Source organism: Plectropomus leopardus, chromosome 9 (genome assembly GCF_008729295.1).
Source record: "Plectropomus leopardus isolate mb chromosome 9, YSFRI_Pleo_2.0, whole genome shotgun sequence".
NCBI lineage: Eukaryota > Metazoa > Chordata > Actinopteri > Perciformes > Serranidae > Plectropomus > Plectropomus leopardus.
This window is the reverse complement of record NC_056471.1, coordinates 27,616,905-27,630,736: the sequence shown is the minus strand read 5'-3', so window position 1 is coordinate 27,630,736 and position 13,832 is coordinate 27,616,905. Positions and strand designations below refer to the sequence as shown.

The following is a 13,832-nucleotide window of genomic DNA, read 5'->3' as shown; positions in this document are numbered from 1 at the left end:
GTGACAGGTAACCAGCATGAACAATACCAGGACCTTTAAAAATACCGTTGGCACGAGTAGATGAAAGAGACAATGGGCTCCTGCGCACAGATATGCAACAGGCCCCACCACCTCTCCAACACAGCAACACTCACAGACTTTGTAGTGGTTTGTGTCTCTTTGCAGATGTTATGCATCTTTTTGTAGTTTTGTGTCTATTTGTAGTCATTTGGGTCTGTTTGAGGTAATTTTATGTTCATTTTTGGTCATTTCGTGTCTCGTGCCTGTTTTTGTAGTTATTTTGTGTCTCTTTGCAGTACTTTTGTATCTCTTTGTGGTCATTTTTTGTGTCTCTTCCTGGACATGTTAATATGAGGGACATTTTGCAAGTGAAGGTCTGGGTGCCTCCTCACACAGTCAACCAATTGGAGCCAAGGAATTTCTAAAGTGGCTGTCAATCATGTCAATCACTGCTGGAGAACTGCAAGCTAACTGTCACTAGGTAACGCTGATAAAATATGAATATAAATTCTGTTATGCATTACCTATTTGTGGTCTGAAGTGTCAGAAACATACTTTAATGCACTGTTCATTTGTAAAATGAGAAGCTTTGCTTCAGCTGGTAGGTGGTGCTCTTTCAGCTCAACTGTTTTCAACACAGTGGCAACATCACAAATGTTCTCTTTTTCAGCCAAACAGTACACTAAAATACGTTTAGAAAAACATTTTAGGCTCTGATTGGTTGTTTTCGTTCACATATGTAATGAAGTTCAAGTTGACAAGTTTTGTTTTTTTTTAAAGTTACCAACTGTAGCTATAAAACAGAAGCTATCACTAATGTTTTATCATCTGTCAAACGTCATCTGTAAAAAAAAATGAATAAAATAGAATATTAGTTGATTAATATTAATTTATCTACACAAAAGGTGCTAAGTTTACAAGAAATGAGGGTAAATTAAAACAACATCTACGTCCCTGAGACAGGAACAAACAAAGAAGAGGTTGCTCACAGTGAGACAATGATTTTGATTCTGTTGCCTGGTCAGAAATATTGACGGACATTAAACATTTTAGAGAGAAACAGAGAAACAGCCAGAATGTGAAAGTGAGCAAATTGAAAATAGATATCCTAAGTTATAAGTGGACATCAAGGATAACATATATTCTTTCTAATGCAGAGGCAACTCTTACTATACTGACTACAACTAAGTTTAGTTAGTTTTGCTTTTAATTGAACTTCAGTTATCAATCGACAATTTATTTATCTATATATTTTAGTCTCTTTCAGTTTTACTACTTCCCATATCATTTTATTAATTTTAATATATTTATTTATTTTACTTTGTGCTGTTATCCTGTCATTTACCTCTTAATTACAGTTTGAGTATATTATACTTATTTGTCTTTTATTATTACTACAATCATTTTATCTATTTATTTGTTTGTTTAATCACTTATTTATTTTTATCTTATTATTTATTAGTATTTTCCTTCCTCTGGTGTTTCCATACTTATTGTAGCGTTTCCTCAAGTCCTGATTTAATGAGTACTCCTATTTTTAATGCTTTACTGAACCATAACTAAGATACCGAACAGAATGATAGTTTCTATTGACTATCCTTTATATATTTGACATGAATTACGAGTTAAATCAGATGATGCTCTCATAATATTGACTGTGCCATCATCTGTCTTTCACACAGGAATATAGCTTAATAAATAAGAAGAAATCTCTTGAAGGCAAGGCGGCACTTTTTGGCATTTTTTTGTGTGTTGGCATTTACCTCATCTGGCATTTCTGTTTTTTTGTCAGTTATCTCCATGAAGACTCGAGCCTGAAAGAGAAGTCTCAGTGAAGCGGTGACAGCAAGAGAAAAACCAGTGTACCTAGAAATAAAAATGTAAATACAATTTCGTATCCGTTTGCAAATGTTAGCCGAAAGTTCCAGGATATCTCCGCAGAAAAGTTACACAGGCGTATGTGAAACATGACTAGATTGAGAGTAAAGACTTTCAAAAATGTGCACTATGCTGTGGGTGTAATTCAAATGGCATGTCCTCCCTGTATTAGTTTCACGAAGCTGTGACCATACCAGAGTTCAAACACAGAGGGGGAAAAAGGTAGGAGACTTATGGTCGTCACTGTGGATAGATTTCCCATAGATGAGGCAGCATATGTCCCCAAGAAAGCCTTATAAATCTGAGAGCATGTCCAACATTTACAGCCGAGGATGCCCAGTGACATAACCACCTGTCAAAACGTGTCTTCCTCTTTCTTTTGATCTCCCCTTCTTCTCTGCATTGTTCTGCCTTTTATTTCTTTAAAACTTTCTTTACTTTGGGATTCTTTGTGAGAGGGAGTGGGAGGTGTAAGCGGTGTAATCTGTGATTGATAGCACACAGGCAGAGACCAACAAGAGGAAGAGCACCAATTTATTTTCCATTTTAAATAAAGATGGAAAAGCCGGGGGAAACTGCCAAGAGTATTCATTTGATCTGAACAGAACTTCAATAAAACAAATTCCTCCGACAGCTATTTCAGTTCTTCACCGAGAGGCATTCCCCAAACAACCTTTTGTCTTCTGTCCTGACAGCCCGCAACTGTTATTTTAGTCCTTCTCGTCCACTCCCCATTAAATCAATATATAATATTACCAAGGACGAAATTTGGTAAGCCTGACCACATGAAGCAGATACTTCCCTCCGTGGCTGATGACCGATTCAGCCATTTGTTTCCTGTGTCTTTTACCCCCGTCTTCTATACAAGGGTATTTAATTCCAACTATCGCTTCGCATTCAGATCAGGGCCAGAATCAGCGGAGCTGCCAAATGTGACAGATGCACAGAGAATTTGTCTTGGTGTCACTGCAGATGCTGTATATATTTATGAATTACATTCGGCATTATTTTTACAGAAGTGCACTAAAAATGCTGTGATGTTTCTCACTTTTGATCAAATCTGCGATTAACAAGAAAAAAAACTTTAATGTGAATAAAAATACACAGTACTTTGCAGATAAAATAGTGATTTCTTTATTAAGTAAGGCATATTCATGGACGTAAACATAGAAGCTTTTACATGATGTAAGACTGCCCTCTAGTGGCTCATGTGCGTATATGCTAAGTAAAGCATTTTTATTGGTGATATATTTGAAGAAAAAAAAGAGCATTTAGATCTTTACAAATACATTGCAGAGTTGGATAAAAGACATCTTAACAATGGCACTGAATTCTTAATCTTATAAGGTAGTCAGTGCAGCTGTAGCGTCCTCTCACCACAGACTGATTACAGTTCGGATGCTGGAAAAGAAGAAAGAAACATGATTAGGATAAGTGAAGTTACAGAGTTCCCATCAGACCTCATGTAAAATAACAAGAAATGAGTTGTGAAGGTAATGGTTAAAGGGGAACTTCGTGTTATTTCTGTGGTGTAAGACAGGAACAAATCTCTCAAAAATCCAAAAACTAAGACTGTTTAAAGTCAAATTCGTGATGTCACCAAGTCTAAAGTCTGGAGCTGCTCAGTAGAAAATGAAAGATGTTATAGATGAAACAAAGAGCACCAAAGGAAATGTTCTGAAAAGGCCGAATCACAATGTTTTTTCTCAGTAACTCTGAGGCAGAAAACCCCAGCATCATGTACATAATACGAAATGTCGCTGAGCAAATGGCACCTCAGTTTGCTGTTTTTTAGCCACCTAAAAAATAGTTTGAGTGAACTCTACATTTAGAATAATTTTACTGCTGTACCTAACTGTCAGACGGACGTCACCAATGGTTAACTGAAGCCATTACCTCAAAGCCGGCAGACTGTGAAAAAAAAGTCATTTAATTTAGCAAAACACTGGAGCTGCTGAATCAATTCGTGTGTGTGAGGTAAAAGGGTGGAAAATATTCTAAATATAGAGAATACTTAAAATTATTTCCTTTAGGCGGCTAAAGTACGTTTTGCTGCAGCTACTGTCCACAGCAGTATATTGCTGGTAGTGCAGGTAGATTTGGTTTGTCAAAGATGGTACCAGCGCAACAATTCAATTTCAGTTTAATTTTATTTGAATGTGAACTAAAAAAAAACCTTTAACGGGGGGAAATTGGTAGAAACCAAAAGAGGAGCAACTGAGGAGAGATCCCTCAGCAGCACAGAATAGATGTCAGCAGACCAATCAGCATAATAAAATTACAAATCAATAGCTAGTTGTCTACCCTGAAGTAGCTGTTGTTAGTTTGGTGTCATAGTGATTTGGTCTCATTTGGCTATAAAAAAAGAAAACAATCATTCTGTGGGTCCACAAAATCTGGCTCCTGTTCTCCGTCCATGCTGTAGCTCCACACGTCATGCTTGATGACATCACAAGTTTCTGGCTTTGAGGGAGAGTAGCTCACGTTCACAAATATTGATTAAACTTTCCTCGGCCATGGAAACAACATATTGGAATTCGTAATTTAAGTGATGTCCCCTTTAACTCTGTGGGGACCATTTTGTGTCCCCAGATCGGAAATGAGTAACGTGACTGTGTGAACATACTGTATTTCTGCCCCTGCAATGTGAGTCACTAAATTAAAGTGTGTGTGTGTGTGTGTGTGTGTGTGTGTGTGTGTCCTGGTACGAGTAGAAAATAAAAATTAAAAAAAACACTGGTCGCCACAAATGAATTAGGTCTTACCTTTTCCCAGTTTTCATATATTCAAAGGCCATATTAATATTTGCCAGCGGGAGGTTGTGGGTGATAAACTCGTCCAGCTTCAGCTTTTTGTTCATGTAGTCGTCCACCAGTTTAGGGACATCGTCCACGCTCTTCCAACCTTCAGAGGAGGACAACAACACTGAGTCCTCATGAAGCACAACATGGCAGCATTAAGAAGGGCACCTTTCCTCATCATCCTATCATGTCAGTCACATTTTTTTAGCACCAAAAAGAGGAATTACTCTTATGATGTGACATGACATACATTTTTTGGTGTTCAGTGCAAGTCAGTTTGTGACGTGTTTCATGTTTGACAATCGAAAAAACAGCCGAATTTACAGGGTTTTTTATGCTTTGCAGTAATAATAATAACTTGGGTTTATATGGCACTTTTCAAAGTACCAAAGGCCGCTTTACAGAGTAAGAAAACAAAAATAAATTCATCAATTTCGTTTAATTTAATTTTTAAAAAAAAACGTCTTTACTTGAACGATGCCCTAAAATTTCAATTTCATTATCACTCTTCCTATTCCAATCTCATCCTAGTTACCATAAATTGTTGCTGAGGCATTACAGCAGGCCATTTTTACACATACAAATAGGACTAGCAACTTATTTCAAGTTCACCTCCAAAATAAGTCCCCTTCAAGGTGCGTCCCATCAGGATCTTCTCAACCACGACGTTCATCGCTTCCGTCTCCGACCAGCCGACAATGACGCAGGTGCCCCAGGCATCTGTGGTCGACTCAAGCGCGGCGCTCTAGGACGACACAAAGCATTAGTTGTCCTAATTAATGCTCCTTTTAAAACATGATTACAAACTTGCAGAATATGACCAAAGGAGAAAGTGAGAAGAAAAAAAAAACACTACAACTGCACAGTTACAAATTGCGTTAATGGAAAATGTTGTAGTTTTGCTGTATTTTGGTTTTGCGGAACTTCTTAAGAAACCACAAATTGCATTAAAGACCCACTCTGTTGTGACGCTGCACTTTGAATAATCAAATACTCATAGTTTTCTGAACACCCACCATAACAGTTGTACTTCCAACACACTCCAGAGCGTAGTCCACTCCTCCGTCCGTCATGTCCACCAGCACCTCCTGGATGGGCTTTGCGTGAGCGGTGGGGTCGACACATTCGGTGGCTCCAAACGATCGGGCTATCTCAAACTTGTCGGGGTTGACGTCGACCGCGATGATCTTACTCGCCTCAGCAATCTGGCAGCCCATGATGGCGGCCAGTCCGACAGCCCCGAGCCCAAACACGGCACACGAGCAACCTTTTTCAACCTGGATGCACATCATTTAGGAGTCAGTCAACCACCAGCTGTTTGAGAGACAACTGATGAGATCACTTCATCACGATCACTGCCAGCCTTTGTATGGGACAGTTTGCCTTCATTTTTCTCAACATATTTTTTCCCCCCGTTTTGTTTACCTTGTTTTGACCTATTTTGCTCTAATGAGATCACGTTTTTAAGCTGAATTTGGCTTTAATTCATTGTTTGTCAAGGATTTTGCAAGCCTGATTCACTATTTATATCAAAAACATAACCTGAACTTTACACTACTCACTTAGGGATGGAAATTGTATAAAAGATTTTATTGATATCGATGCCATTATCGATTATGATTATTGGTCTGATTTTTTATTGATTCCAGATGGATTTGGAAAAAAGTCAAAAGTTTTGAACCAGTTCTAAACTGGAGCCACTGCGATAGTCTGGCGAACTGTCCCCGCCTTCCACCCGATGACAGCTGGGATTGTTTTCTTAAATTAGGTCTTTTCCACTAAACTGTCTTCACTTTTTGTTGTTTTCATCCACCTTTTATATGCACGATACTGTGGAAAAAAGTGGGCTGTGGGACTCATAAATTCTTTTTTAAACCACTAAGTGCACATCTGGCACCATGTTATCCACTTGAATAATCAAATAGTGGGGGAAATAAACAACTACAGTCCTGCAGCACACTGAGAACCTCACTGGGAAGCAGCTTCAGGAAACGTAAAATACAAATTAGAACTAAGGCGTTTTCCTTCAGATAGTGAATCCATTTTGTAATAATAAGCTCAACTGTTTAGAAACGGTCATTGTGTAAATTTATCTATGTAAATTAATTTTTTTGCATTCATCTTGTTCGAATCAGAGTTTGTAGGAATTTAAGTTATGATTGTAAATTAAGTGTACACAGCTGATCTGTATCCTCTTACCTTGGCTGCATTGACAACAGCACCGTAACCGGTGGAGACACCACAACCAAGCAGACACACTTTGTCTAGCGGTGCATCACTTCTTATCTTTGCAAGTGAGGTATCGGGAACCACAGTGTACTGGGAGAAGGAACTGACGCCGAGGAACTGGTACACCTGCTGCCCCTTGCAAGATATCCTGCTTGTGCCATCAGCCAGGACACCCATTTGAGTATATGACCTAAAAAAAGGAAACAATTAATTAGTTTACCCTTATGGATTTTTTTTTTTTGCATTTTAAACACTTATTTATTTATTTTTTTTATAGTTTTGACTGTGGTCATGCATATGGGATACATTTTGGCTAGATTGTGTATTTTTGTTCAGTGATAGAATTTTCATCTACAAAATACACTGTGTTACAAGTTTTTTTAATTTGTACTGTTAAGTGCAGAAAAAGTGCCACTGACACACATTCACACTACAAATTTTGATTCCACGGCCATCAAAGCATAAAACATGCAGTGTTATATTTCTGGGTGTCATTCTGAGCTTTAGCCGTGGAATTTCTTATTTTTCCTATTTTACACCTGATGACATCTTTTTTACCATATTTGGCATATGGAGAAAATACATACTATTTCCACTACATGCACTGTAACAGTCAGTGTTGCTGCAAATCATTGACGTATCCCAGGCTGTGATAGTTAAAAAAAGATCTACTTAGCATATAATATATTGAAAATATTCATTTTTTTAAAAAAAATCTAAATGCACTGTGGCATCATGACAAAAACCTGGCATTTAAAGGGTTAAAATTCTGAAAATTGATGAATGTCATATTTTTGATTAGGAGTGATGCTGGTAAAAAAAAAAAAAAATCAACTCGATAAAACTAGAAAATAATATTAATGTACAATATTTTTTACAACTTGATTTTGAAAAGCGCATTTTGCACACAGAGTGATACAAGTGTGTGTCATATTAAGGCGGGCCCGAAGGATTAAAGCCATGATAGCAACAGTGGTTCGTGTGTGTGTGTAAACATGATAGGGACATCACCAGTTCTTCCTGCAGTGATTGGTTTTGGGACTCTGACATCGTTCGCATTTCTTACACTGTGGCAGAAAAAGAGGAATTACACTGTCGCCTGCGGAAGAAAAGAAAATACAGTTAAACTACTTCAGCCAGGGTTACATGTCATGTCATGTCATGTCAGCTTGTTAGTTGTGAGCGCTGTCATTTACCCGGTGAGAAGTTGGTGACTTGAGGACCAACACTCTCCACTATCCCTGCTGCTTCATGGCCGAGAACTAACGGGAAAGGTCTAAACTTCATCCCTTTTCCAGCCTCATTCAGGTACTCCAAATCTGTGTGGCATACACCTGTGGCAACAATCTGTACAGACAGGTTGGGTGATGTTCATGTGGCAGTTTTAGGATCAGCTGGTGTGTAATTTTCATATCAACAAGATGCAAAGTGAGACGGAGGAAGTTGAAAGTAGACATTTCCTGTCAGCAGTTGCTGCCTGTGTGATCAAAGTGAAAACTAGAAGTGATATCCGCATGACTTTTTGTTTTCAACCAGAGGACGGGTTGGTTTGTGACTTTGTTTTTTTAGTTGTTTTTTTTGTGCCCCTCCTAAAGCCACAGATGTTTTTCTCTTGAGCCTCTCTGAGTAACTTGGGAAAAATGGATGACACTCCCTACAACATAAATGATTTATTGGATGATGTCTGAAGATAAAAAGTTGAAGAAATCCTGGTGTTTAAAAAATCCTTTGTGTTCCTCTCTTGTTGTGCTGTTCTGGTTGTGTATTGCAAAAGGTTTATTTTAGGCCAAATTTGACATGAGATGTAGAATACATTGATTTTGGTGAGAAATCACTCTTTTAAGCTCATATTTTGTTATTTTTTATTCTGACAATCTTTGGTTGCCCGTGATGTGTCCAAGGACCGTCGTAAATATGAAAATCTGACGATAATTTCTGTTTTTACAGTGTCCATCTGTTAAAAGTGGTGTAATTTTGGCAATTATTGAAGAAAAAAAACCCAACAATGTTGCTAAACAAGTTATCATGGTAAATATTGTACCGATTTTTTCCACCACTCTTAGTTTGAAAGGCATGTTTTCTTGAAAAATCTCCAAAATCACACCATTTATCATGGCCAGAAACTGTGAAATATGTGTATTTATGGTGGAGGGAGGGTCATACATTTCCCCTCAGTCACTCAGGGAGGCTCAAAGAAAAAACATTTTAGCTTTGGGTAGTGACAGGATTATTAAATTTTTTTTTTTTAATTTAAAAAAAGTAACACAGCTGCCTTAGTAAATTTAATTTTGCTTTAAATTAGCACCAACTAGAAATAATCATTACTGACATGTTTTCTTTAAAAATCGGTGGTAAAATAAAAAAAAATACAGCCATTTTAAGCCAAATTAAAAAAACAAAAGTCTCTCCGCAGTGCTTAAAATACTATTTGACATGCTTCCCCTTTTTGCAGCACCCACTCCCCTCTTATAAATAACTAACGGTCCCTTAGCGCTGGAAACGTCTGACGCTGAGTCAGTGCCCACATTTCCAACCAAAGCTGGAAGTATGTACTGGCATCACAAACCAAACTTGTGGTGAGCAGCTGACCTTGATGCGGATTTCGTGCTCTTTCGGCGGAGCCACCTCCACATCCTCGATGGACAGAGGCTTCCCGGGCTCCCACGCAACAGCTGCTTTACATCTGATGACCTGAAAGAGAGAGTAAATGCATGTGTTTATTGCTTGCTTGCAGTGTATTTGAACAGGACTCACGAAGAGCCACTGTGAGAGTTTTGGGTGTGGCGGCTATTTTATGATAACACAGATCATCCTGTTTGCGCGTGGGGCACAAAATGGGTTGAATATCACACTCAACTAGTTCTGCCAGTATAGACAATGGATGTATTATAAGAAAGTCGGTAACGACACACAAGCAATACACTTTATACTATTTTTAATTCAAAATGTATCAGAAACAAAGTTATTTCTCTTACCTGACCCGCTGTTGACATTGTTGAGCAACCTTTAATCATTATATTCCCTGCATTTAAAGATAATTATCACATTATGGAATATTCACGCATGCGTACATCACCAAGTCCCATAGAAATAACATGTATTATTATGTTAACACAAAAGTGTTAACAGTGTGTCCTACCTTTGTCTCGATGTGTCAGACAGCTGACCGTCTGCTGCTTTAAATATGTATGCGCGAGGGCGGTGAATGGCATCATATATCGTGTTTGTGACTTTACGACACTTTATGACATTAGGGAATGCCTTTACGGCAGTCCTTAGCAACACGTGTTGACATCGCATGGAAGTCTCGGAGTAAATATCCGCTGTTAGCCGATCAACTTTGTGAGTAATGCGCTTTAACTGTGTGGTTATAGTGTTGTAGACGTTGGCAGAAGTGTGTATGTTGATGTGGATATCTAACGTGTTGTTTTTTGGTGGGAAATGCGGCTGAATTTTGTAGTTTTAAATGATTGAGTTGAGCTAGCATGCTAGCTAGCAGTTGTGTGGTGCTGCTGAGTCCACGATGTTAGCAAAAGTTAAATGCAGCAAATTCACTCCACAGTAAGCTGAATTTTACCAACCTGCTGATGCCTCTGCAATCAGCCAGTTTAACTTTATTTTAGCAGTGTTATAAAGATCGTACTTATTTCTCAGTAGTCTCTTTTCTAAAATACAAACAGATCATGCAGGAAATATGTAATCAGTATGAAAACGCAAATATTTCTGAATAAAACAACTTCAAAAGGCTAAAGTTGATAGCGTTTGTTTCCACTTAGCTTGTTCGTAAACTTTCTTGGACAGACATTATGAGATCGACAATATTAATCTTTTAGTGTGTTTACACCAGGTTACATTCAAGACATGCCCAAAGCTCAGTATTGATTTTTTTTAAGCTATCTGTTGTTATGGTTGTATGATTCCATATTTTCACACATAATATTGACTTTCAGTCCCAATAAGCCATTTTTTGGTGATTTTTGCATTGTTGATGTTCATATTATTTGTTTGTATCTTAATAAAGACACTGAGAAGTAGGTTTTATATATATATTGACACACAGTACTTTATAACTTCCGGCGTCCCAACTTAATTCCCTCTTTTCCCAGTTTAAGCCCTTATTATACCCATTGTGTATTTTTCTTAGTTTTTACTCTGCTTGTTGATGTTTTTTTCCCCGCTTTGTGACTTTTTTGTTTCTCTCTTTTACAACTTCTGGAGTTGTCATATTAGTTATTGTGAAAGAAAAATACTGCGATACGCACATCATTTTGTACTTGTCCTGTCTTATGAATAAAAGTAGTTTGGGGAAAAAATTACCAAATGGGAGTTATTGTTTTGTTGTGTTTTGTTTGATTTCTTCTGACTTGTCTTCTCTCTTTTTATTTCAGAGAAATTTGAAGAAAAATGTCTTTCAGAGGAGGAGGTGGACGAGGAGGGAGAGGAGGTGGAGGCGGAGGATTTAACCGAGGTGGAGGAGGCAGAGGAGGCGGATTTGGAGGAGGCAGAGGAGGCGGCAGAGGTGGTGGATTTGGACGTGGTGGCGGCAGAGGTGGTTTTAATAGACAACAAGACTACGGTCCTCCAGAGTATGTCGTCGGTAAGATCTTAAATAGATCTTTTATCTCTACCACTCTGACATTGCATTTTTTATTTTTATTATTAAAAAAAGTAGTGAAGAGTGGGTTTAAAGCTTGACACAAAAATGCTCCTTTCATGTTATGTTGTTTCCTTTTTCAGTGCTTCAAAAATCCCTGTTTAAATGTCCCAATGACATGAACTTTGGGTTATTTCCTTGAGCAGAGCCTGCTGATATGCACACTCACAAATATCGTGTGTAAAGGGCTCATGAAGTCGAACAAAAGGCTGGATTTGGAGCCGGGCCATTGCAGTAATGGTGGAACACTTTATACCCAACAAGCTTGTCGTTTTTTTGTGTCCACTCTGCAGCTCTGGGGGAGTTCATGCATCCATGTGAGGATGACATTGTGTGCAAGTGTACAACAGAGGAAAACAAAGTTCCTTACTTCAACGCTCCGGTGTACTTGGAAAACAAGGAGCAGATCGGGAAGGTGGACGAGATATTCGGCCAGCTCCGGGACTTTGTATCCTTTCTGTTATCTTTCTTTCAGTCTCCGGACCTCTCTGGGAAGACAAAAGTGAAATATTGTTGCTGCTCAAAATCCAGTTAATTCCTTAACATATCCTTGCAGTATTTTTCAGTCAAGCTTTCTGAAAACATGAAGGCGTCCTCATTTAAGAAAATGCAGAAGGTATAAAGTGATTTTTAAATGTGTATTTGCACACTGAAAAGCATTTCACTTCCTCTGCGTATTCCACTGTTTGTAATTTGCACTGTCTGGTTTAGTTTTACATAGATCCAATGAAGCTCCTCCCGCTGCAGAGATTCCTGCCCAGGCCGCCAGGAGAGAAAGGCCCACCCAGAGGAGGCAGAGGCGGCCGAGGTGGAGGAAGAGGAGGTGGTCGTGGAGGTGAGGCATTCAAAATTTGTCCCATTTAAATGAGATTTCTTGTTTACGAATGCACAGCTCATCAAAGGTAACACAACCAGAGTTTTTTCCCCTCTTGGGCACTTTATACTGATATTATTTGTCAGTGGTTTGATTAATAATGTTGTTGTTTCAGGTGGCGGTTTTAGAGGTGGCCGCGGTGGAGGCGGCCGCGGTGGAGGGTTCGGAGGTGGACGAGGTGGAGGAGGTTTCAGAGGAAGAGGAGGTGGAGGAGGACGTGGATTCAGAGGTTTGCCCTTTTTCAGTGTTTGAAATTTTTCAAATTGTACATGTTTGATGTGAAGGGTTAAGTTTTTATTTTTGCTGTTCTCTTGCAGGTGGGAGATGATCTGACAGTGATGGTCTGGTGTGACGGTCTCATCACTGTCTTATGCTACACAAGCAGAAAGGCTGTGCCGGTGTCTGGCCTGATGGACTCAGAATATGGACATTGCCTCTATTTGTAGAGCTTGAATGGATTTTCCCTCCTTGTTTTGTTTTTGTACCATTTTTGGAAATGTGATGGATGATTTTTATTGAAAAGGTTCACGTGTATGCTTGTGTGTAACACGATGGGGACCTTTCAGCCTGTTAGGAAGTTATTGGGTCCATTTGTGATGCCACGACAGAACTTTGTATTTTGATTAAGTTTTCAAAAGATACATTCAAACTCCATGTTTTATTTTCTGTCGATAGGAGGAAATGTGTGAGAAAACTTTATATGCTGGTAGTTGAAAATATTTTTAATACCCATAATTTGCAAAATCTTAAACTCAAATGTTGTCACATTCTTGTTTAAGGCCTTGATTAAAAGGTGCTTTGTAATTGTGTCTTTTTTTAAATTCTCTGGTCTTAGTAATAAAATCTTAAGAGTGGAGAACAGAAACAAAAACCAGGTTCAAGTTTCTAAATGTAGCCTGAGAATATGCTTAAGTCCCCCTTAAATTTAAAAAAAAAAAGGCGATTTTCTTATTGTGGATTCATTTTGAGATTTGGCCATTACCAAGGTTTCACATCAATCTGCCAACAATTGGAAACTTGTAACCTACAGTGCACATGCGCATACTGGTGGATTTTTTTGTGTGATGTACAAACCATGATGTAGTAGTTAAACCTTTCACAGCGAAAGTATATGCATATTGATGGATTCTGGAAATTTAATTGAGGGAGGAGTAGATATTATTTTAGAAATTAAAATAAACAAATTGGGGGATTTAAAAAATATATACAGTAATGCAGTTTTGTCATTGGGATATTAAAGTATTTGTAATTAAGCTAATTTGACTTCCCTGTATCCAAATGAATAGCCTGAACATTAATATTCAGAAATTAAGACCAATAATAGATTTTGTGATGTTTAAATTGTACCTTTTTTCCTTTCTTTGTTTCCAAAGCAGTTTTCTGAAACTCTATTCCC

General features: G+C 38.2%; 2 protein-coding genes across 2 annotated transcripts; one reads left to right on the top strand and one right to left on the bottom strand.

Moving 5' to 3' along the window:
• Window positions 1-2,988: 2,988 nt before the first annotated feature.
• On the bottom strand, window positions 2,989-10,096 carry LOC121947984 (alcohol dehydrogenase class-3-like). Its single transcript, XM_042493201.1, has 10 exons — window positions 10,048-10,096; window positions 9,884-9,930; window positions 9,498-9,599; window positions 8,105-8,255; window positions 7,920-8,007; window positions 6,879-7,098; window positions 5,696-5,956; window positions 5,292-5,424; window positions 4,644-4,782; window positions 2,989-3,279 (listed from the first exon to the last, which is right to left on the bottom strand). Exons 2-10 carry the CDS (start codon window positions 9,920-9,922, stop codon window positions 3,252-3,254), a joined length of 1,161 nt encoding a protein of 386 aa, XP_042349135.1. The 5' UTR covers window positions 9,923-9,930; window positions 10,048-10,096; the 3' UTR covers window positions 2,989-3,251.
• Window positions 10,097-10,195: 99 nt separating this feature from the next.
• gar1 (GAR1 homolog, ribonucleoprotein) lies at window positions 10,196-13,240 on the top strand. The gene is made up of 7 exons (XM_042493590.1): window positions 10,196-10,250; window positions 11,297-11,505; window positions 11,856-12,010; window positions 12,119-12,178; window positions 12,274-12,397; window positions 12,552-12,665; window positions 12,754-13,240. The coding sequence occupies exons 2-7, from the start codon at window positions 11,313-11,315 to the stop codon at window positions 12,762-12,764; spliced, it is 657 nt and encodes a 218-aa protein (XP_042349524.1). The 5' UTR covers window positions 10,196-10,250; window positions 11,297-11,312; the 3' UTR covers window positions 12,765-13,240.
• Window positions 13,241-13,832: the final 592 nt, after the last annotated feature.